The sequence below is a fragment of the Oratosquilla oratoria genome, chromosome 42, assembly GCF_046742065.1.
Source record: "Oratosquilla oratoria isolate Oo_2021 chromosome 42, ASM4674206v1, whole genome shotgun sequence".
NCBI lineage: Eukaryota > Metazoa > Arthropoda > Malacostraca > Stomatopoda > Squillidae > Oratosquilla > Oratosquilla oratoria.
The window spans coordinates 24,229,286-24,252,132 of NC_134818.1; the positions used below are offsets into that span (position 1 = coordinate 24,229,286).

At 38.9% G+C, this 22,847-nt stretch overlaps 1 protein-coding gene across 2 annotated transcripts; it reads right to left on the reverse strand.

The window, feature by feature from the left end:
• Positions 1 to 4,855: 4,855 nt before the first annotated feature.
• LOC143021453 (uncharacterized) lies at positions 4,856 to 21,421 on the reverse strand. Of its 2 annotated transcripts, none has more exons than XM_076178944.1 (3): positions 20,978 to 21,421; positions 13,504 to 13,619; positions 4,856 to 10,333 (listed from the first exon to the last, which is right to left on the reverse strand). In XM_076178944.1, the coding sequence occupies exon 3, from the start codon at positions 10,241 to 10,243 to the stop codon at positions 6,773 to 6,775; it is 3,471 nt and encodes a 1,156-aa protein (XP_076035059.1). In that variant the 5' UTR covers positions 10,244 to 10,333; positions 13,504 to 13,619; positions 20,978 to 21,421; the 3' UTR covers positions 4,856 to 6,772. The 2 variants fall into 2 exon arrangements, with proteins under 2 accessions (XP_076035059.1, XP_076035060.1); XM_076178945.1 differs by lacking the exon at positions 20,978 to 21,421 and adding an exon at positions 20,743 to 20,895.
• Positions 21,422 to 22,847: the final 1,426 nt, after the last annotated feature.

Genomic DNA, 22,847 nt, shown 5'->3' on the forward strand with positions numbered 1-22,847 from the left:
GTTTCCCTTTTGTTTTTCTCTTGTATGTCGACTTTCTTCAGTTTCATATTCACTACTCTCCAATAGAATCTCTCTTTTTCTGACTCCGTTCTTATCTCGTTTTTTTCCTTTGCTTCAAGTCTTTTCTGTTTTTCTTCCTATTCATTTCCCTTTTTATCCATACCTTTTTATATTGTTCATTTGTTGCTAGTTTCCCTGTTTTGGATAAGATATTCTCAGCCGTAGTTTGTGACCTGAATTTAATCTTGATTGGTCTGGTCTTGTCTGTACTATATTTCCCTAGCCTGAATTTCTCTTCGATTTGTTTCATTATTTCTGGTTCATCTTCCTGAACTAATTCTAGTAAATTTCTTACTTTTTCATTTTCCTCTTTGATTCTTGTGGTTCTATCTGAGTTATGTTTCTCTTCCATTCCTAATATAATTATACATTTCTTTTTGTCTGCTAAGTCTCTTACTATATTCTCCTTCTGTCTCATCACTTTAATAACTGAGTTTTCAGTTTGTTCATTCATTTGCTGTCTGATTATGTCAGTGAATGCAACCTTGCTATTTTCATGAATTTTTTTCCAACCCTCCTTGTTCTCCATATTATTCTCCTTTAAGACTTTATTCTCATCTTTTACTTCTTTTAACTGTTGTTTTAATTCTTCAATTTCCTTAAGTTTTTGTTCGCCCTCTCTAGTTCTTCCAATTTTTCAATTCTTCGTATCATACTGTCAACATTACCTAACTTGCGTTCCAAGTCCTCGATCACCTTATCAACTCTCTCCTCTAGTCTTATCAGTCGGGGGGGGGGGGGTTGTGTCCCCCCCACCCTCTTTAAATCCCTGGAACATATTCTCGTCACTTTCTACTGTATTGCTCCTCTCTATACTTCTAATCTTTACATTTTTATTAGACATTTCATCCTCACTCAGTCTTTTGTTTACCTTTCGCTTGTCTGGCTGGGCCAAGTCTACTCCCTCCTCATTTCCTTCCATTTCCCCCAGTAATCCCTCCCCTTTTCCTCTTTCCCTACTTTCCCACTACTCCACGAGCAATTTCCCCCCCACCCTGTAAAAACACTAGGCACTTCTCTTTGCGTTGGGATCCACAGACTTCAGTTTTCTTCAGAACGTCATCCAAGCCGTCCATTCGCTGAAGTGTGTGTGTGTGTGTGTGCGTGTGTGCTGAACAGACATCTCCCATACACTTCCACGTAGCATGACTACACCAATTGTTGCAATGTCACTTCTGCGAATTTCCGTATCTAATCTCTCCACCTTTCTACTCGTCTGTTATCTTGTATCTTATTCACACACCCAGACTCATGACTGCCCCTCCCACGTTCGGACGGAATGTGTCGACAGAGGGCTCACTACCTGGGAACTATCTGACTATGTGCTTTGCTATGCATGAAAGTTGTAATACTGAATGAGAGTTGGACATTGATATCTAATCATGGAACCACCAAAAGCCCTCAAGGGGGATTGAGTCTAGTGCGTCCGCCACGCCAAGACGTGAGTCTTTTTATAAATGTAAAACATACAAGTTTCGTACATTTACTTTGATTAAGCCCCATTGGCTCTTTTAAGATCAAGTCCTACACGGGTACATTTGGTCTTCCTCTTCCACGAATCCGTCTTGTGGCGTCCAGTCATTAAAGGGTTACCGCTCTGGTATCTCCGTTATCAAATTGTTATCTCCGATTATTCAGCGGTACTGCCAACCTCCAAAACATTTTTCTTTGTAAAATCACCATGGCAAGCTGTTTTGTTTTCTCAACAAAAATACATGGAATGATATTTGATATGTTGGAGGAAAGTTATCTTCCTCCAGCATATTACATTCCTTCCCGAAAGCTGCGAGCTGCAAATCTGCTCCAACAGTCCCAATGTGATAACGTCTCAAGACACTTGCTCCATCTCCCATTCTCCTTTCTGGCTAATTTTCCTGTCCATTTTCACTCCCGCTCCTCATTAACTTCCATGATATGTTTACCCCAATTCTGCTCTATCACCCAACTTACCCTTTGTCTTTCAGCGTTATCATATCCAACATTCCTCTCTGTGCACTCCTTAGTTTTATCTCCGTTGCCTTCGTCAATTTCAAAATCCCACACCCGTAGCTCACGGCTAGGCTCACTCAGATGGTACGTTTCATATCTATATACTGTATATGTATATGTATATGTATATATATATATATATATATATGTATATATATATATGCATATATATACTGATATATATATATATATATATAATATATATACATACAGTATATATATATGTATAAATATGCATATATATACTGTATAATATATATACATATACATATATATATATATATATATGTGTGTGTGTATATATATACATATATATATATATAACATATATATATATGTATATATATATGTATATATATATATATATATATATATATATATATATATATATATATAAATACATGCATGATTATAAACTCCTTCGGCAATTACTCAATATTTTTGGTCTCGATTCTTGTGAACTAAAATTACCAAAACAAACACATACACACACACACAAATATATATATATACATATATATATATATATATATATACATACATATACAGTATATGTGTGTGTGTAGTTGTATTTTACGGGACGAGAGCTATGCTATGCTCGTCCCGTTTTCGTATCTCTCCACATCTCTCTGTTCAGTTTGTTCCAGATATCGATCATTCTATGTGGGAAGCTATTTTTTTCAGGTCTCTTCTGTAACTGTCTTTAGTTTCACACTTTAGTTTCACACTTTAATAAGTCGTCTCTATCGAGAACTTCCATCCCTTTCATAATTCTGAAAATGATCAACAAGTCGCCTCTCCCTTCTCTGTTCTAATGTTGACAACTGTAATTTCTCCAATCTTTGTTCATATGTCAGATTTGACAGTGTATGTGCCATTTTTGTCGCTGCTCTTTGGATTCTTTCTAATTTTCTTATTTTTGTGTGTGTGTATAATATATATATATATATACATTGTGTGTGAGTATGAGTGAGAGTGAGTGAATAGGAGAGCGAGTGACTTAGAGTGAAAGGGAGTGTTTGAGTGAGCGAGTGAGAATGTTTGTGTGAATGAGAAAGAGAAAGTGAGAGAGTGAGTGAGAAAAGTAATGTTTCTTTGAATGGCAGTCTCCAGTTTGTGGGTCAGTGGTCCCCATTTGTGCTGTGGGGCCTAACCGTACTTTGTTGACGTAAGCGAGGATCCCTCAGACGGGTCTGCTCAGCTCATCACGTCACGCATGCGCTGTGGTACCACATTCCCCTCGGCGTCGCGGCGACTTTGTTCTCGCTGTACTCCTTCAAAGCTTCTATTCTGATTTAGGATGGGTGACTTTGTGCGAACTTCCCTTTTAGCAAAAACTCGCTTCATTATATCATTCTTTTCATTATCTGCACTTCATGTAAAATTGATTCAATACCAAATACAATTATTATTACCCGCTCTTACCGGGCTATTCCCCCTCCCCCCCACATCCAACCTCTGACCTCCTTTTGTATAATTAGAATATGACTTCGCTAACAGAATGCTAGGCTTCTCTGAGAACATTTCAACTGTATGTCTAACATTGAGGACCACAATGGAAATAAGCGTTCATGCTTTTTGTGTTATCCTCGGCAATTTACATTTATTATTTCGAACTATGTGTTCTTGTCATTATTTGCACTTCATGTACATTGATTTATTGCCAAATAAAGTCTATCTATCTATTCGTATAGATCTACAATCTCTTACTTCATCATTCAGCTTTGTTATACATGACGGAAAGATAATTTGATATTTGGAGATTTAAAAAATTAAATATTGTAACCAAAGTTTTTACTCAAACGAACTCTCAGCTGCCTGCGCTGGTGAAGCACAGTGGGTTAACTTCTTTGGCCGAAGCCAGAGAGAATGTTACTGTGTTGAGAGGAATCAACATAAGTCTTGGTTACAGCAAGTTTGCAAGTGCGGAAGCTTAGCATTTTTACAGATACGAGAAGAGCGCGCTCGCACACACATGCATTGGTTTAATCCCAGAGGGATTTTCTCCTGGGATCCTTGAGAAACATAGCAGCAACGAAGCGTCACTCTTTGAAAAAAGGAAATATTTCAACAGGAATAAAAAGGCAAATTGGGTTCAGTTTGATGTGTGTGTGTGCGTAATGATTGTACGCATATATTGTGTAGGTGACATACATTTTGCTATATGTGCTCGATAACCCACAAGAGAAGGGTGGACTGGCAGCCTATACCCATGAGGGATAATTGCGGTCTATTCAATACCACCCCACCATATTTCCACAGGAGTATATTTGTCTTCTACCCAATATGGTGGATTAACCTTCCCCTTACTTCTCCATCCATTCTAGGTTTCAGTGTTTATCTAAAAATACCTCACCTCTGTGCACCTTTCCTTTTCTGTCACAAATCAAAAAGTCCCAAGTTCTCCTGAATAATTTTATTCTATGGAATTGATTCTGTTTAACGTCACGAACTCGCCCTTTCAGGCTGGGGCAGTGTCCCATACAGGACTTAGTAGTGTGGAAATTAATGAACCATGCCCTTGATCCAACTCGCTAGTGGCATGGTTCAAACTGCCTTGGGACTAACAATAAAAGATCTGCAAATGGTGCCAGAGATGGACATGGGAGAGAATGCTCTCCCTGCCACTCCACTGACAATGTATTCTTCCTTAGTTCAGGTTGGAGGGGTAATCTTGTGGGGCTGACATTATCATAGGAGACATGGGCTGTACCAGTTTCGACATATTACCTGACCAGTTTGATTTGAACTTGCACAACTTTATGTTTAATGCAATATTTTGTGTAATGAAGAAATGATACAATTTTGCAAAAGTTACAGTTTTTACTGAACAGTAAAATGACCAAAATTTACATTAAATTATATGAGACAGAATTGTAAGACTTTCCACAATTTAAACATATAAACTAATGTCTTATGGGTATATGTAAAAGTCAATACATTCTGCTTTTAAACTATGAATAGCAGGTGTAAGATGGGAGTGTAATGTGTGAATTAAACCAAGAGGCCATAAATGAATTTTGACTGGAGTTATATATGATGATGAATTAGTACTGGTGGCATAATCAGAGTAGGAAGTATTGGAAGCATTTGAGAGGTGGAGAGACTTAATGGAAAGAGTGAAAATAAACTTAGACAAAACAAAGGTAATGGTAACTGACAACGACACTTTGCTCACTCCACCTCTCTTAGGGAACATAGTGAGAGCAAGAGTACAGTAGAGGCAATGTTTATGAATCAAATATCAGATCAATTATGTTACATGATAATGAAATATGAATAATCAATCTTTCAATCCACTGCTCCAGGTCTCTTTTGCAGGAGACCCTGTTTCCAAATAATCAGGAACAGGCATGGGATTGGCCCATAAATCACTCAAGGAAGAAATATTGTTATTATTGGGATATGGATAATAAAGGGTAATGTAAGATGTGGATTTTAGTGTCATGTGTAACAGTTACATCTGGGGAAGTTTGCCTTTGTGATCAGGCCTATTCTGTATTGGTATTGTCTTAGTGCTGGATGATGACTTGAATGCAGTGTGGTTTTTGCTTCTCTAGGGAGGGTTTTACATGTGGGGTTAATATCTGGATGGATATGATGAAGAAGGATGTTGGGTGGTTGATTTTGGAGTGTTTGTTTTGTAATTTGGGTGTGAATGTTTTTATATACACATGTTGAATGGTGCAGGTGGAAGGTTGTTGTAGATGTTTGAGTAATATCCTTTTGGTGTATTTTTTTTCCCATTCAGTTGGTTGGACTTGTGCGATGTAAAGAGATGGGTGAGCAGAGTTGAGGGCTCCTGTATAGAACTGTGCACCTATCATTTTTATGTAATGTTCTATGGGTTTCTTTGGTTTCTGTGTGCAGATGTTCTAGTTGGGTGTTTTTCAGTGCCTTATTTTGTATAGTTTGTAAGGTGTCTTTGCTTGTTTCCCTATTTGTTGGGTCCCATGCTGCAGAAGCATAGTCAAGTGTGGTTTTCAATGACAGGAATAAAATATATACTGAAAAGATGGGACTGATGGATGCTGAGGTATATGGTTAGAGTGGGGTGGCAGAATGGGGCATCCATTGAGGAGGTACTCTGGAGATTCAGTGTGAAAGAGATAAAAGAAAAAAAATGGGGCAAAGAAGGTTACAGAGATTTGAACATGTGAAAAGGGAGATGGAGTTAGTAGTGCTGAGGTTAGCTTAGGAAATGGAGATATCAGGAAGGAAGCCAGTTGAAAGACTATGTTTAGAGTGGAGAAAAAGAGTGCAGCTGGATATGGAAAAGGAAGATTTAGCACTCGACTGTGCAAGTTGGAAGAGCTGTCCCAAGTTCAACCACCAAACATGCAAGAAAATGGACTATAAACAAAGAAGAAAAATAAAAGAAGCAAGAATGAATATGAGAAACGAAAGCAAAAATATCGAGATGAGAATATCAATTTAGTATAATCATAACATTTCATTAAAATCAACCTAATTTTTTGTATAAAAAGTAAAACCCGTACATCTCATTGATTTAAGGCAGTTGGTTAAAGGAAAATGTCTTCAAACACATGGAATAAAGACTTCCACATCTTTACTTAATTTTTTTCAGGTTAATGACAAATTTCCCTTAGGTGAAAACACCTAAATTTAAGAACTGATCATGACTTTTCTTAATTTAATGGAAATTCGAGCGAGATATGTGTAATATAAATCTGTCTACACTATACAGTATAACTTCTTTTCATTATGTTTTTGTTTCCGAAATATTTTCTGTAATACTCTCCAAGACAGTTATGTTCTTTGGAGTAGTTACTGTAACTCTAACTAGTTTATTTGGATCTATCAACGTCACTCTCTCGTGTTTCCTCATGTGCCTTCGCAAATCATATGTCCCAAGGAACGTCATATTGCAAACCTGACATACATAAGGTCGGTCACCAATGTGCATTCTTTCATGTCGTCGTTTTTGCCCTGGGAATCTGAAAGTCCTACTGCAATAGGAACACTTCAGGGGCTTTTCACCTGTGTGAATTCGCATATGATTTCGCAGGTGAGTACTGCACAAATAACCCTGTCCACAAATGTCACATACAAATGGTCTGTCTGGTTGGTGGGTTTTCATGTGCAAATTGAGATTTGACTTTGAGCTAAATTCTTTGTTGCAGGTTTCACATACATGAGGATTAATACCATGCACCATTTTGAGGTGGTCAGTCATGCTGGTCTGACTTCTGCAGCCCAAACCACAAACCTTACAGCGGACTTTAGGGGCACGAGGATGAGTTCTCTTATGCTTTTCTAATGCACCTTTCTTTGCAAATGTAAGATCGCACTCACTACAGTTGTATGGTTTCTTCCCCCAATGTGTTTTTTCATGTTCATGATGTAAGGAAAGTGCAGAACTCTTCTTACCACAGTATTTACAAGCATATTCAACTCGTGGATCTACTTCATGACCAAAAGTCTGAGTGACAAATGGGTCCAAGTCTTCAAGCACTACACTACTTTGTACATTCCCACTCTTTCCAATGTTAATAAGGACAGCACTTGGAGTGGAAGCACTTGACAAATCACTTTCAGCTATAATACTTGGAGTTGTTTCTTCTTCATTGATGTCAAGGTTCTCTGTGCCCTCTCCACTACCACTTGGTGTTTCACTGGTCTGATGAGGGGCTTCTTTATATATAATATGACCCTCCTCCTCATGGTATTTCAGGTGGCGTCTCAGGCTACTCTCCTGCTTGTATGAAGCTGTGCAGAGAGAACATGAATAATTATATTCTGACTTAATTTTATGAGGGTGGTGCAAAGAAACATGCTTGTCACGTGCAGTTTCTGTTACAAAACTTTCACTGCACACATGACATGGAAAACGAACCTTACTATGAACTTTTTTGTGAAAGGTCAAAGCCCCTTGTCCATGAAAAACTCTGTTACATTCATCACAACGGTATAATGTACCTTTAGAGAGCAATCCCTCTTTATGTTGCTTCTCATGAAATCTACATGATGATGCACTCTTAAACACAGCATCACAATAGCTACATTTGTGATTGGTCTCCAAGCTCATATCTGCATGTGCATTTTTCTTATGGGCTGCCAATCTTCGAGCACTGATGAACTGCATGTCACAATAGCTACACTGTAACTGGACTTCACTTGAGTGTTTTTCGACATGTCTTTCAAGAAGGATCTGTCTCGTGTAAGTTTTATGGCATATGTGGCATTCGTGAAGCTTAGTCTCTGAATGAAGTTTGACATGATCATCAAAAATTGATCTCTGATCAAATGCAGCCAAACAGATCTCACATTGATATAATATTTGAGTCTGCTCAGCTACACTCCCCTCTGAATCAACACCCTGGTTTGAATCAGCATCTCCTAGATGCTGCAGTTGACCAGGGCTCTTGTCTTTGGGACTTGGCATTGGGAAAGCTACATACTGTGTACCCTCAACTACTGAGTTGCCAATGTTGGCTTCTTTAACTTCTGCTGTGGCTTGATCCTCATCAAGGTTTACAAGAATACCAGTGGTACATACAAGCAATCCATCTACCATTTGCAACTGGGTGTTTTCCTCACAAGCCACATAATGCATATCCATACTAGACTGTGGCAAGCCTTCCACAACTGCACCTTCAGTCATCTCATCTACACTTGTGGTAGTTGAGCATTCTTTGATTTTATCTTTGCTGTCATCTGCCTCTAACGATGTTTTCTGCTTACTTGAAAGGCTTGAAGGTTCAATATCCTGAAGAGACCCATCATCTTCATGGGTTCTAATGTGTTTTTTTAACGAGTAAGCATCAAGAAAAGGGACGTGACATATTCCACATTCATAAGGTTTATCCATGTGCGTTACTTTGTGAACAGCAAGATGATGTTTAGTAATGCAGTTGTAACTACAAACATCACACTGGAACTTGGTAGCTTGTGAATGGACACGCATATGGAGATGGAGGGAGGCAAGGTAACGAAAACTCTTACCACATACTTCACAGTCATGAGGCCCATCATCTACATGAGTCTTTTCATGATCCTTCAAATCACCCTCTGTATCACACATTTTTCCGCATTGCTTACACATAAAAGTATTTTCTGACTCGTCAGAAACCTGTGTAATTGTCCTCAAATGGCTCCTGCCTACATGTGATTTCAAATCTCGTTTTGAAAAGAAAGTCTTATTACACACTTCACACACAAAATCTCTGCGACGGTTTGCTTTATGAGTTTCAAGATGAACTTTGAAATTTGATCTATTCATGAATGTCTTATCACACACATCACATACTAATAAATCTTCTTTGGTATGTACTTTCATGTGGACTTTCAAGTACTGGCGATATTTGAAACTCCGTCCACATGTAGGGCACACATTCTGACTAGGATCCTCATGGGATTTTTCATGGGAGTGCAACTGGGTTCGTGTGAAGTAGCCTGTACCACACTTGTTGCACTTGAAAGGATCTTGACCACAATTTGTATCTTTGTGATCTTTTAATCTCCTCTTCTCACGGAACCCCTTACCACAAATGTTACATTCAAGTGTTTGTCCCTTATGAGTCTGTTCGTGAATCCTCAAGTCACACCGGGTCGAAAAACCTTCATCACAGAGTTCACACATGAATAAGGTTCCATATGGATTATTTGTACTGTGTTTTGTAAATGAAGCCTTGGTCTTAAAAATAAACTGGCACTTATCACAAGTATTTTTACATCCATTACATGTCACTGGACCATCTTTTGGTGCAGTAACTCTAACCTTTTTCCCGCACTTGTCACAAAAGGCAGTCAATTGCTGGGACTTCACTTTCACTCCATGTATAACCAAGAGATGCATCCGAAGCATGGGGAATGAATTAAAATCTCCACTGCAAAGGTAACACTCGTATGTACCATCGTCAGAGTTTGAACTTTCATCCATGAGAATTTCATACTGAATGTCTTCAGATTCCTCCAGTTTACCTTCTGCTTCATGATTTTGATCTTGAGCTGAGTGAGCCTTACTCTCAGAATCAGGAGAAAAATTGCTGTCCTTCTCTGGGCTTTCCTCTAAGGTTTTCTCCAAGATACTCTCTGAGCTGGCATCCAAGATTTCTTTACCATAATCAGTATTCTGGCACTTCTTAATTTTTCTCCCAATACTAGCTATATCCACGACAATTTCCCCCTCACTTGTAATGTCATCATCTTTTTCTTTTTTTATCACTTCCATCCTGAAGCCCTTGTATCAATCACTTGCAGGCAATATCTGGTCCCTGTGCTACACCACTACACTGCAGGCTCAGCAGTACTGCCAACCAATCTGACAAAATAAAACACAATATAGTAACTTTATCACAAGATGAAACAAATCTATAAGACAACATACAAAATATTTTTTTTTCCCCCCCCATAAGGGATAGTACCCTTCTTGAAGCATTTCTGCAACTAATAATTCTGATTTTAGATCCAAATTCATGACCCTTGACAATAAAGCAGAATGTGAAATAGAATACTAATGTACAGGAAAATATATATTTTCCAATGTGCAATTGCTTAGCTATGCCTAGCTAAATATATACAAATATATAAATACGAGCTTTGTATGGTCAAAGTATTCTAATCTTGTTCTATTACTTATTATATATTTTCTGGAAAAAATGCGTGTGTGTGTGTGTGGGGGGTAGATTCAAAGAGGAACAAAAACCAAGACATAAAAGCAAATAAAAGAGAGAAGAATAGGACGGACTAATGATGGGGAATGAGTAAGGAAATGCTCTATGAAAGTGTTCAATTATGCAAGTACTTTACGTCCTGCAAAGAAGCAGAGATGGGGAATCAACCAAGAGGGAATCAACGATGAAATGATGAACAAAAGGCAAAAGCAGAATGAAACAAACATAAAAATCATAGTTGTATGTTCTGTACTGCTTCTCACAATCTACAGTTTACCTCCTCTCCCATTCCTCCATTTCCTACCACATGTGACCCCAAATACTTAAAATTGTCTAGCCTCTCTCCTTTATGACTTCCAAGGGGAGTGGATGGTAATGAGTTGGAGGTAAACTGTAGATTGAGAGAAGCAAGTAAACGTCTTGGGGGACTGAAAAGTGTCATGAGAAATAGGCATCTGGGAATGGATGCAAAGAGAAGATTATATCAAAGAATGACTGTGTCTACATCACAGGAATTTAAAAGAGGCAGAAAGGACAAGTTTAAATGTGTTTGAGAAGTATGGTATGGATTACAAGGTTGAATAGAATGAGAAATGAAGAGGTAAGGAGGAGAGCACGGGTGGAAAGGAAGCTGGCATATATGGCTTATGAAAGATTATTGCGATGGTTTAGTCACATGGAAAAAATGAGTGAAGAAAGATTAGCAGACAAAAAAGTGTGTGAAACAGAGGTAGGTGGAGTGAACTTGAAGGGACGACTGAGGATGAGATGAATGGATGGGGTGAAAGGGGCTTTGAGCAAGAGGGAAATGTCTGTTGAACAAAGAAGGGAGAGAGCAGGGGATAAGGGTGAGTGGAGAATGGTTGTCTATGGATATTTTGATGCAGTCTAAAGGGTTTTCTCCACTTATTCTCTATTTTGTGCATGAGGGGATGGAGAGGGGGGTCACCATGTAAGTGAAGTGGCCTTGCTGTGGATGTACTGCATCTTGCTGCAATGTTTCTGACCTGGCCAGTGGGCAGGAGTCAGGGATGACCCTTCATCCATGAGGAGCTAAGATTAGGGGGAAACAAGGGTGGTGCATGGGAGTGGGTGCCTGCCTATGACTTGGCTACCTCCCTTATATGGTGGAAGAAGCCCTTAGTATACAGATAAATGTACCATATATAGATTATAATGAATATATAATACTGTAACACTTTCAAAGAACTGAAATATTAAGTTGAATTCTTGGATATGCAGTGTTTGGAAGTTTGATTACATAGAGATGGAGTGAGATGGATAGACAGATAAAGAGAGAGGGAGGGAGGGAGGGAGAGAGGGAGGGAGGGAGGGAGGGAGAGAGAGGAGAGAGGGAGAGGAGAGAGAGAGGAGAGAGAGAGAGGAGAGGGAGGAAAGAGAAAGGGGGAGAGAGAGAAGAGAGAGAAGAGAGAGAGAGGAGAAGGAGGGAAGGGAGGAAAGAGAAAGGGGGAGAGGGAGAGGGAGAGAGAAGGGGGAGGGAGGGAGGGAGGGAGAGAGATAGAGAGTGTACACACACAAATTACAAATACAGAGATCATGGGAAGTCCCATTACACCAGTGGGTAAGAGTGGCCAGACATTGGGGATAAACATAATTTCAAATGGAATGGAAAAGAAACACAGTGAAAAACCAGTATAAAAAAGTAAGATTCATATGAATGGCAACAGTTGCACATGCAGTAATCCCTCCCATATCCAGTTCACCATTATCTGGAACTCGCCACTATCCAGATGTCCTGTAACTACAGGAGTTCCTTCCAGTATCTGAATGGTGACCAGGATCTGGCGAACATATCTAGAGTGATTCAAACAGCCCGTGAGTCACTACAGCCCGCGCATCCCACCCCCTTCCTCCCCAATGCCCCATCCCAGGCGAAGCGGCCACAGAAGAGGACGTGCAAGACTGGCTAGAATGTGACGAAGGAGACCCTGGGATGCACTTGCAAACCGAAGAAGAAACTGCTGAAGAGGGGATACACCCGGACGAGCCTCACTCTGATAGTGATGATGATGATAATGATGAGGTTGTTGTTGAGGTACGGCCTAAGTTTTCTGAGGCCAGGGCAAGCCTTGAAGTGCTCCTGGATTTTATTGAACATCCTGCTGCTGATAAAGAAATGCGCAGCTACACCTCATCATTATGGATGATTCGAAAAATGCTGATCAGAAAACTCAGCAAGTGGCTGACGAGGCAGACCAAGCTGGACACCTTCTTCGAGGTAACATCATCATCATCTCGTGAGGACACACCACGCCCAGGGCCATCGACTTGTCGTGACTCATCATCACCACCACCAAAATCAACTCGTCAGAACTCACCACACCCAGGGCCATCGACTCATCATGAGTCGTCATCACCACCACCACCAACATCGACTCATGACGACTCACCACCACCACCAACTCGCTCTCCTCCAGCAACACCTCGATCAACTCCATCACCACCACTGCCCACACCATGATGTAATCATGTAGTACTGTACAGTATGTACTGTGTGTGTTTTTTTTTTATATACACATTAATGTACACGTATGTTTATACATTTAACTACAATAAAATAACACTGTATTGGGCACAATAAAAAAAATTTAACCCTCATTTTCTTTGATAATAATGGCTCAAAAAAAAAAAAAAAAAAAAAAAAAAAAAAAAAAAAACCGCGTATCCGTCCTGGCCGTGGCTCAATTGATCCGGATACAGGAGGGATTACTGTGATTTGATGAAACTGTTACCAGTACTGTATAAATGAGACTCATTTTTCTCATACATGCTAATAAAATATTATTTCACAACTTACCCAAGTGTTACCACAGCATATTATTTTGTGGGATAACTTCTTCTTCTATAATGCCTGAATACATTTTTCTTGCTTCCTATAGTACTTGGCTGGTTACCAGTTTGATGATTATTTGCCTGCAGAAATAAAGAACAAAATCAGTACCATAATTCATACCTAAAAAGCTACTGTTAAACTAAACATGTTATTTAAAACACTGAAAACATGCCAGGGAAGACCTCTTGGATGTTGCTGGTTTTACATTCTTTTCCTCTTTGCCCCTCCCAATATATTCAGCAACATTATAGGGACTGAAGCAGGAAGCCCTAATAAATATCCTCAGCATACATACATATATCAAAGTTTTTTTCTCCCTTCCAAGGGAGGTGGGGGGGGGGAGAGAGAGAGAGAGAGAGAGAGAGAGAGAGAGAGAGAGAGAGAGAGAGAGAGAAATCTACCCTCTTATCCTGGCACCTCTTGGATGATGGGTCATCCTTGGATCTTGTCCACTGCCCTGGGTCAGAAGCAGTGCTGCAAGACACGCACATCCACAGTAAGGCTGCTTCATTAAATTGGCTACCCGCCCTCTCTGTTCCCCTCATACAGAAAAGGAGAAGACAAGGAGAAATCCCTTCGGGTTGCGTCAATCTATTTCTCACACATACTCCCTCATCCCCCATCCACTCCCCCTCATGCAATATCCTCAGAAGAAGAAGAAGAAGAAGAAGAAGAAGAAGAAGAAGAAGAAGAAGAAGAAGAAGAAGAAGAAGAAGAAGAAGAAGAAGAAGAAGAAGAAGAAGAAGAAGAAGAAGAAGAAGAAGAAGAAGAAGAAGAAGAAGAAGAAGAAGAAGAAGAAGAAGAAGAAGAAGAAGAAGAAGAAGAAGAAGAAGAAGAAGAAGAAGAAGAAGAAGAAGAAGAAGAAGTCTAGTGATTGAAATATCATTCAGAAGAAGAAGAAGAAGAAGAAGAAGAAGAAGAAGAAAAAATCTAGTGATTGAAATATCATTCAAATTACCTCACAGATTGAACGATCTTTTACTTATAGTCATCTATCTTTTGAGAGACTCCTATCATACTTAAATGTGGACTTGCCATCCAACAAAACCATAAATTCTGTGATACTTTTAATTCCATGTAAACATTTGCACCCAAGTGCTGTAAGGATTCAATGAGAAAGTGCACCTTTACAGAAATTAGAGTGGAAATAGATTACTGTATATATATATATATATATATATATATACAATTTTGACAATCCCTACATACATTGTCAAAAAGATAAATAAAATAAATAAATAGAATAAATAAAATAAAATAAATAAATAAAAACTAACATTTTGTACACAAGATATGGTAGATAAATATTCCTGGCTGGGAGAGTGCTGACTAAAAATTACTGCTGCCTTGATTGTCACTGACTGGAAATGCACAGTCCCACAGTGCCAGCAACAGTCATCAGGTCCTCCCATTGATCTCTTTGGGAATAAACATATGACTGTTGTCTACTTTGTATGGGACTGTTTCTATGATACCAACTGAAAATTATATAGATAGGGAATACTTATGGTTGTCAGCTCCCCCTATACGAGTTGGAATAAATACATTTTGAACTGATAGAGATCTTGGGACCAATCTGTAGGGGTTAGAGGGTTTGAGAGATTGGATTTCTAAGATGAGCAGCAGGGATATACAGATTTTGTGCTTGCCCTTGAGTGTGAATTATTCATTCTTTGCTAGTGTACATATGCGCACACATATGTACACTAACAGACAAAATACACATCTTAATAAACAGCTCACTCAAAGAAGGAAGGATACCCAAGGACTGGAAAAATGCTAACATTGTACCAATATATAAAGGAGGAAACAAGGAAGAATCCACCAACTATAGGCCAGTATCACTAACAAGCACTACAGCCAAAATTTGTGAGAAAATAATCAAGAATAGATGGGTAAACCATCTGGAAGACAACAACATATTAAACCCAAGACAATTCAGGTTCAGACAAGGAAGATCATGCACCACAAACTTTATATGCTTTTACTCAAGACTAATAGACATAGTGCAAGAAAGAAATGGATGGGCTGATTGTGCATTCCTAGACTTGCAAAAAGCCTTTGACAAAGTACCACACAGAAAATTACTAAAAAAAACTGGAACACATAGGAGGAATACAAGGAAACCTACTAAAATGGATGGAGGACTTTCTGACTGGTAGAAAGATGAGAGTAGTGCTCAGAGAAAAATATTCAGATTGGAAAGAGGTGATCAGTGGAGTACCGCAAGGATCTGTACTGGCACCAATAATGTTTGCTATCTGTATGAATGACATGGACGAGGACGTGAACTGCTACATGAGCTTCTTTGCTGATGACGCCAAACTGTTAAGGAAAGTAGAAACTTATGAGGACTGTGAAGCACTGCAAGAAGACCTAAATAGAGTATGGAACTGGAGTCAGAAATGGGAAGTGGACTTTAATACTAAGAAGTGTAGCATAATGGAGTTTGGAAAAAGCAAAAACAGAATATCAGGAAAATATACAATTGGAACCAAGGAAGTAAAGAAAGTAGGATCCGAAAAAGATTTGGGTGTAATTATCACGAACGACTTGTCCTATGATATACAGATTAACAAAATTGTCGGGGAGACTTACAACTTGCTAAGATCAATATAAGTGGCATTTACATACTTGGACGAAGACATGATAAAAAAAATATTGGTTACATTGATAAGGCCTAGATTAGAGTATGCAGCAACATTGTGGTCCCCCAGTACCAAAAAGAATATAAAGAAAATAGAAAGAATCCAAAGAGCAGCTACAAAAATGGCACCTGCACTTGCAAACCTATCATACGAGGAGAGATTGGCTAAACTGGAGTTACCGACACTGGAGCAAAGAAGAGAGAGAGGTGACCTATTGACCATCTACAGAATCATGAAAGGCACAGAGATACTTGATAGAGAGAACTTACTTAACTGGGACAAAAGAAACACAAGAGGACATGGAAAGAAAATAAAAAAACATAGCTATAGAAGAGAACTGAAGAAAAACAGTTTTCCACATAGAGTTTTGGACACTTGGAACAAACTGGATAATGAAATAGTATGCGCAAAAACCATTCATGAGTTTAAAAACAAACTAGACACTGCGAGATACAATGGCGGGACATCACGAGCATAGCTCCCCTTCCCGCAAAATACAACTAGGTAAATACTAGGTAAATATGCATTAGCTACTCAACATCAGATCCTGGTAGTAGTGGCAAGCCTTGAATGGACAACCTATTGTGTGATGTGACCCTCAGTCAAACTGGCTTGACCTGGGAATTCAACTGCCAAGACACTTACATCTCAAACCGGCAGATTCAACCTTACAATATTGGCATATGATAACATACATACATACATATACCAAGGCTTTTTCCCCCTTCCAAGGGAGGTTGCCAAAAAGGGAAAGGCATAAAAACACTCCCACCCATTTCATCCCTAAATACACTCCACACCCCTCCCACCCTTCCTCTCATCTGAGCACCTCCTGGATGACGGGTCATCCCTGCACCCTGCCCACCGCCCTGGGTCAGAAGCAGTGTCGCAAGACACAGTACATCCACAGCAAGGCCGCTTCATTTAATCGGCGACCCCCCCTCTCCGTCCCCCTTTGCATATAAGGAGAGGACGGGGAGAAATCCCTTCGGGCTGCGTCAAAATTTACTCACACATACTACCCCACCCCCCACCCCCCCGCCCATTCCTCCTCATGCAGTCACAACATCATCCATATACAACCATTCTCCACTCACCTCTGTCTTCCGTCCTCTCCCTTCCTTCCTCAACAGACATTCCCCTCTTCCCCAAAGCCCCCTTCACCCCATCCATCCACCTCATCCTAGGACGTCCCCTCATGTTCACTCCCTCCACATCTGCCTTCCATACCTCTTTTACTAGTCTTTCTTCACTCATTCTTTCCATGTGTCCAAACCATCCTAATATTCTTTCATCAACCCTATCTCCCAAATCCTTTTTCACCCCTGTTCTCCTCCTCACCTCCTCATTTCTCACTCTATCTAGCCTAGTAACCCCCACCATACTTCTCAGACACCTCATCTCAAACACATTCAAACTCCTTCTCTCTTCTTCTCTTATGTTCCACGTTTCTGCCCCATACAATGCTGTTGGCACAATCACTCCTTCATACAGTCTCCTCTTCGCATCCATTCCCAAATGTCTATTTCTCATTACACTCTTTAAACCACCAAGGCATTTACTCGCTTCTCTCAATCTACATTCTACCTCCCCCTTCACTCCACCTTTTCCTGCTACACTTGCACCCAAGTATCTAAAACTATCCACTTCCTCCAGTCGCTTTCCCTTAATGTTCACTTCCAGTCTACTGCCACTTTCACCCCTTGTACATCTCATCACCTTACTTTTACCCACATTTATCTTTAGCTTTCTTCTATCACATACTCTCCCAAACTCTGCCACCAGCTTCCTCAATCCCTCCTCTGACCCTGCCACAAGCGCAGTGTCGTCTGCAAACAACAGCTGGCTCACCTCCCACTTTTCTCCATTTTCTTTAACCATCTCCAATCCCTGACTCACTACCCTAGCATTCACCTCTCGCACCACCCCATCCATCCAGTTAACATAATTCATCACTTCTTGTATAGAGGGATGTAAAGCTAAAATACACACTGAGTATCCATACTCAGTTCCATAATGTAATAATTTGTAAGTAGAGATGGAATATGTATATAATTGTAAAATGTATTATACTGTTGGCAACTGCCACAAATCTTTGCTGGAAGGCATCAGTGATGGAGGTGACAGAATAAAGAGAAGAACCCAAACAGAGTTTCTCTCCAATGCTTCCAACCAATGTAGATCCAAACACTTGTCTACACTCATACATTGAGGAGTGTTTAATACGGTCATTCTCAGCATTTTTATTTTCACTATAGCTTCTAATGACATAATAGAAATCACCACAAATGAAGTGCCAGTCTATATATCAATTAACTGGCCTTGTTTTGCATCAGTACCCACCCTGTTTGTAACAAATTATTTCTTCAAAAAATTTAAACCTAAGAGCATCAATGAGCAAAACACAATGTATTTAATTTCTCCACCTTAAAATTAGTCACCATGCACTTGTTGTTACACTTTGTAGATGACATTGCTGCTGAAATACTCTATTAATACAACTAGGGAACATCACTCTCCCAGTGGCAGAACAGACTCAATTTCTGGGCCTGATCCTGAACGGTAAACTCGTCTGGACTCCTGATCTCCAACAAACATATGCATCCTGACTCCAGGCTTGTGATCTAAAACTACGATGTCACACACAATGGGAAGTGGACAGACAATAGCTCTCAAACTTATACCAAGTCCTTATACATAGCAAACCCTACCACAGATGTCAGATCTACTCCTCTGCTACACCCATGGCCCTCCAAATGCTAGAACCTATTTGCTCTCTTGACCTATGTCTTAGCACAGGTGTCTTCTCCCTTCCATACGGTGACGCCTACGTAGGCGTCATGAGGAGCAAGTGGGTATACGAGGATGCCGACGTCAGCGTCTTGATTATATTTATTGTAGTCATACCTGCGTGACCCACATACTCTGTAAACTGGCTTCATCATATTTTCTATTGTTATCAAAATTCACGGGTGAAAGAGAACGAGCATTAGAGCAGTGACTTTATTTTTTATGTGAGTATTACGACGCAACATCGCACGTCTGGTGCGATGTGGCCCGTATTGAAGGGGTAAAACAACCAATTGTTTCAGTACTTACTTCTTGCTAATATAAATCTCCTCTCACAATACCAGACATCCTACTAGAATGTCCAATTTACACAACACCCATAAACAATTATTACACCAAATCCTGGGAAACAAAACAACTATGTCTTTACAACTTCCAGCAAAAAAATATAACTCTAAACCAAATTATAAACAACTTTTATTCACTAGACCAATAGATGAAATATATGATACAGCACATCTACGGCAAGAGGTTGCCCGGCCACACGGATACAAATGCTGATAACAGTCAGAACAACTTATATTCGGGTTGGTTAGGTTAGGCCATATTTGGTTACATTCAATTAGAGCTAAGACTATGGAGTAATTGAAAGATGAGACTACTTTGTAAATTATATATACAGATAAAATATTTAAGGTAAATATGACATGAGAAAAAATCATCTTTTATTTCAGGATTTTCAGATAAAAAAATTCAGTCGAATTTACAATAGGCAATTAATACAGAACAAAGGTGCAAATATGACATAACAAAAAAACACCTACAATTCTATCATAATTTGTTTTTTCAGAGCTAAGATCATGATGCAATTAATATTTGAAGGAATAATTTATGATATATTACTTATATACAAATACCTGTGACAGCTCAGTCAAAGCATACACCCTCACCACACCATTCCTCTCCTCTCCCATCTTTGCACCCAATTATTTATTCCTGTACCCCATTATCTAGAAATGAAGAATCTTGGAAATATATCAATATTAATTAAAAAAATTATAAACTACAAGGCACTTTCAACTTTCTAAGCTTTTCAAACATTACCCCTTAAAACCTGCATTAACATAAGTGATATCCTATTAAACTGTTCCTAAAAGCTGTTGTGCTTTGTCATCAAGCTTCTATACTTCCAGCTGCTGTTAGCCACTACTTGGCCAAAAGTTGATATTCTGTCAGTTCAAAGGCAGTTCTAAACTTTAAATTCTTATTCTAGTTGACACTTCAACAATTATCATATTATGGATAATATTCATTACATATGCCTCTTCACTCATCCAACAATAATGACGCAGTGGTTTTCTATTACTCTGTAAGGGTTACTAACATTGTTAAAATTTATTGCATACCTAGAAAAGTATTTACAACCTGAAGGACACTGAATACTATACGAAGTTTAGTTGCAACATAACAATCGACCATACTTATGTTGTCAGTGCTCAAGACTAAACTAAGGTAAATTTAGGTAACTAACATATGCATATCTTTTATTTTCCCCTTTCCATTTCCCATGTTGTGTTCTGACTAGTTTTCATTGATTTTAAAACAAAGTTCACGTGCAAATCTTTAACGTATATATAGAAAATTGCTAGACTTCCCAAAATTGAGTTCCTGTAAACAACAGTAGTCAGCATTATAAGTTTATTACCAATTAAATTCGCTAAATTCTACTGAAACTGTGTATACTATCTTGTTGTAAGAGTAATACCAAAATTGAACAATTTCTAGCTAATTCGGCCAAGATCAGACAACTACATTGTTGTTTTCAAACTAATTCCGACACATCCCGAAAGCCATTGTTCCACCACATCTACTGCCAAAATACGTGAAAAAATATATATTATAATTTCAAGTAGATGAATATATCATGACACTTATCTCTTACATCAATATTTTCTCTATTAATCACACATATAAACGATACATGTAACACCAAAACAAACCTTCAGACTTTAAAACGTAGCAGTTCTTGCACGTATGGAATTGTATTACAACACTGGTAAAAATATTTAAGTTTCAACAATATAATTTGTAGAGCCATATTCTTATAATAGAAAATATATGTATTCAGCGCAAACATAATCTCAATCCTATAATTTTTATCATAGGATATATGGATTTCACAACTGAAAGTAGTAAGAGCAAGCAAAATGTACTGTTGGTAAGAAGCGGGAAGTTTGAATATCAATTCTTCTCGTCCGTCAGAAATTTCAGTGTGATACGAAGTAAAAAAAAAAAAAAGAAAAAAAAAGACATATCACGCAACTCTTGACCCCATATTTTTTCTGCCCTCATTTTTACATAATGATGGTTATAGGAATATGATAATTGTTTAGTCACCGTTTTTGGAATTCGAATTATAAAGCCCCCCCCTCCTATACCCTCCGTATTATTGACTGTGTATGATCTATACTGAAGATCAATGCAATGTACTGAAGACAACAGAATTGGTTTGGTTTTATGGTGCAGAATTCTAGATATTGAGTCGTCGCAGGGTAACTGGCGTCCATTATACAATGCATGTTTGTTATATATTTACAAATTTATTTATTTATTTATCTATTCAATCGCGGGTTTGTATCCTAAGTCATCCGGTTCCTAATAGGATATTCCTTAAGATAAATAATAACCATGATTATGTTACTGTTATTCAGTGGCGTGAAGAGGAGGGGAGGGGGACGAAGGGGCGGTGCCCTCGGGGATCCAGATAGGGAGGGGCCTCCAATCAGATGATTTTGAGAAAAGAGTTTGATAGATTTTATTTGTATTTAAGTTGGACAAAGTGTTTATTCTATGTTTCATCTATGTTTACATATTCAAAATATCTTCCTTTCTCATAATATTTCACAGTACTAGACCTTATACATCTTCGGGGCCTACAACTAAAAAGTTGGCCCCCGGGCACCACCAGACCTATATACGCCACTGCTGTTTTTTTATACACCAGTTACATCCATGGGTACTATTGTTTATTCCCTTTATTCTAGCTGTGTACTGGGCAACGTTTCCCTATGTTCTTTTTACTGTCAAACAATCTTATTCATCTTTGTGTTTTTTTCAGGAAAAGGGTGATAGCCTATCTCATTCAAATCTGTCTTTATCAGATGGTACTTCCCATTGTATTCTGCCTGTTGCCAGTCGTTTATTAATTTCCATGATACCCTCTATTTAGCTAAGTGATTAGTCTAATATATTTCCATGAAATTTCTACAGTACCATGTTGCTTCTTCACAACTCTATGTCGTACTGATAAAATATTTCCTAATAATACCGAGCAGGGCCGTAGCCACGTGGGTGTGGGGTGTGGGGGAGGGGGCTATGGAAAAATCCAATTAGCCCCCAAATTTATTTTTACTCAAAAGTATAATAAACACACCATACTAGATACTAGAGAAATCCAATTAGCCCCACTCAAAAGTATTATAGATACTGTCACATATATTCTCAGATATGTAAGGTTGGAATAGAATTATTACTTTGGATAAGGCGTCGCTTGCGATTACGTGCGTGTTCGGTTACAGAGAACGAGTACGGAGGACGCGTAGGAAGAAGCCCATACAACTAGGCGTTGTTCTTCGTTTTGTGTACACTCAGCCTAGAGGTGCGCAGAACGTTTCAGTTAACTTGACCAATCAGGTTCAATCTCCATAGACGCAATTCCTATGGACCAATCAGAGGATTTTTTGTAGAAGTGCCATGTAGAGGTTGTATCGCCTCGGGAGGATTGTCGGCTGATGTAAGTCCTCTGTACTCCCCCTGTATTATTCGTAGATTTTTTTTACTCAGCTAGAATTTCATTTAGGTGTTGTGTAA

What these genes read in the sequence shown, in the direction of transcription:
- LOC143021453 (XM_076178944.1), bottom strand. Translation starts at nt 10,243, where the DNA reads ATGGAAGTGATAAAAAAAGAAAAAGATGATGACATTACAAGTGAGGGG.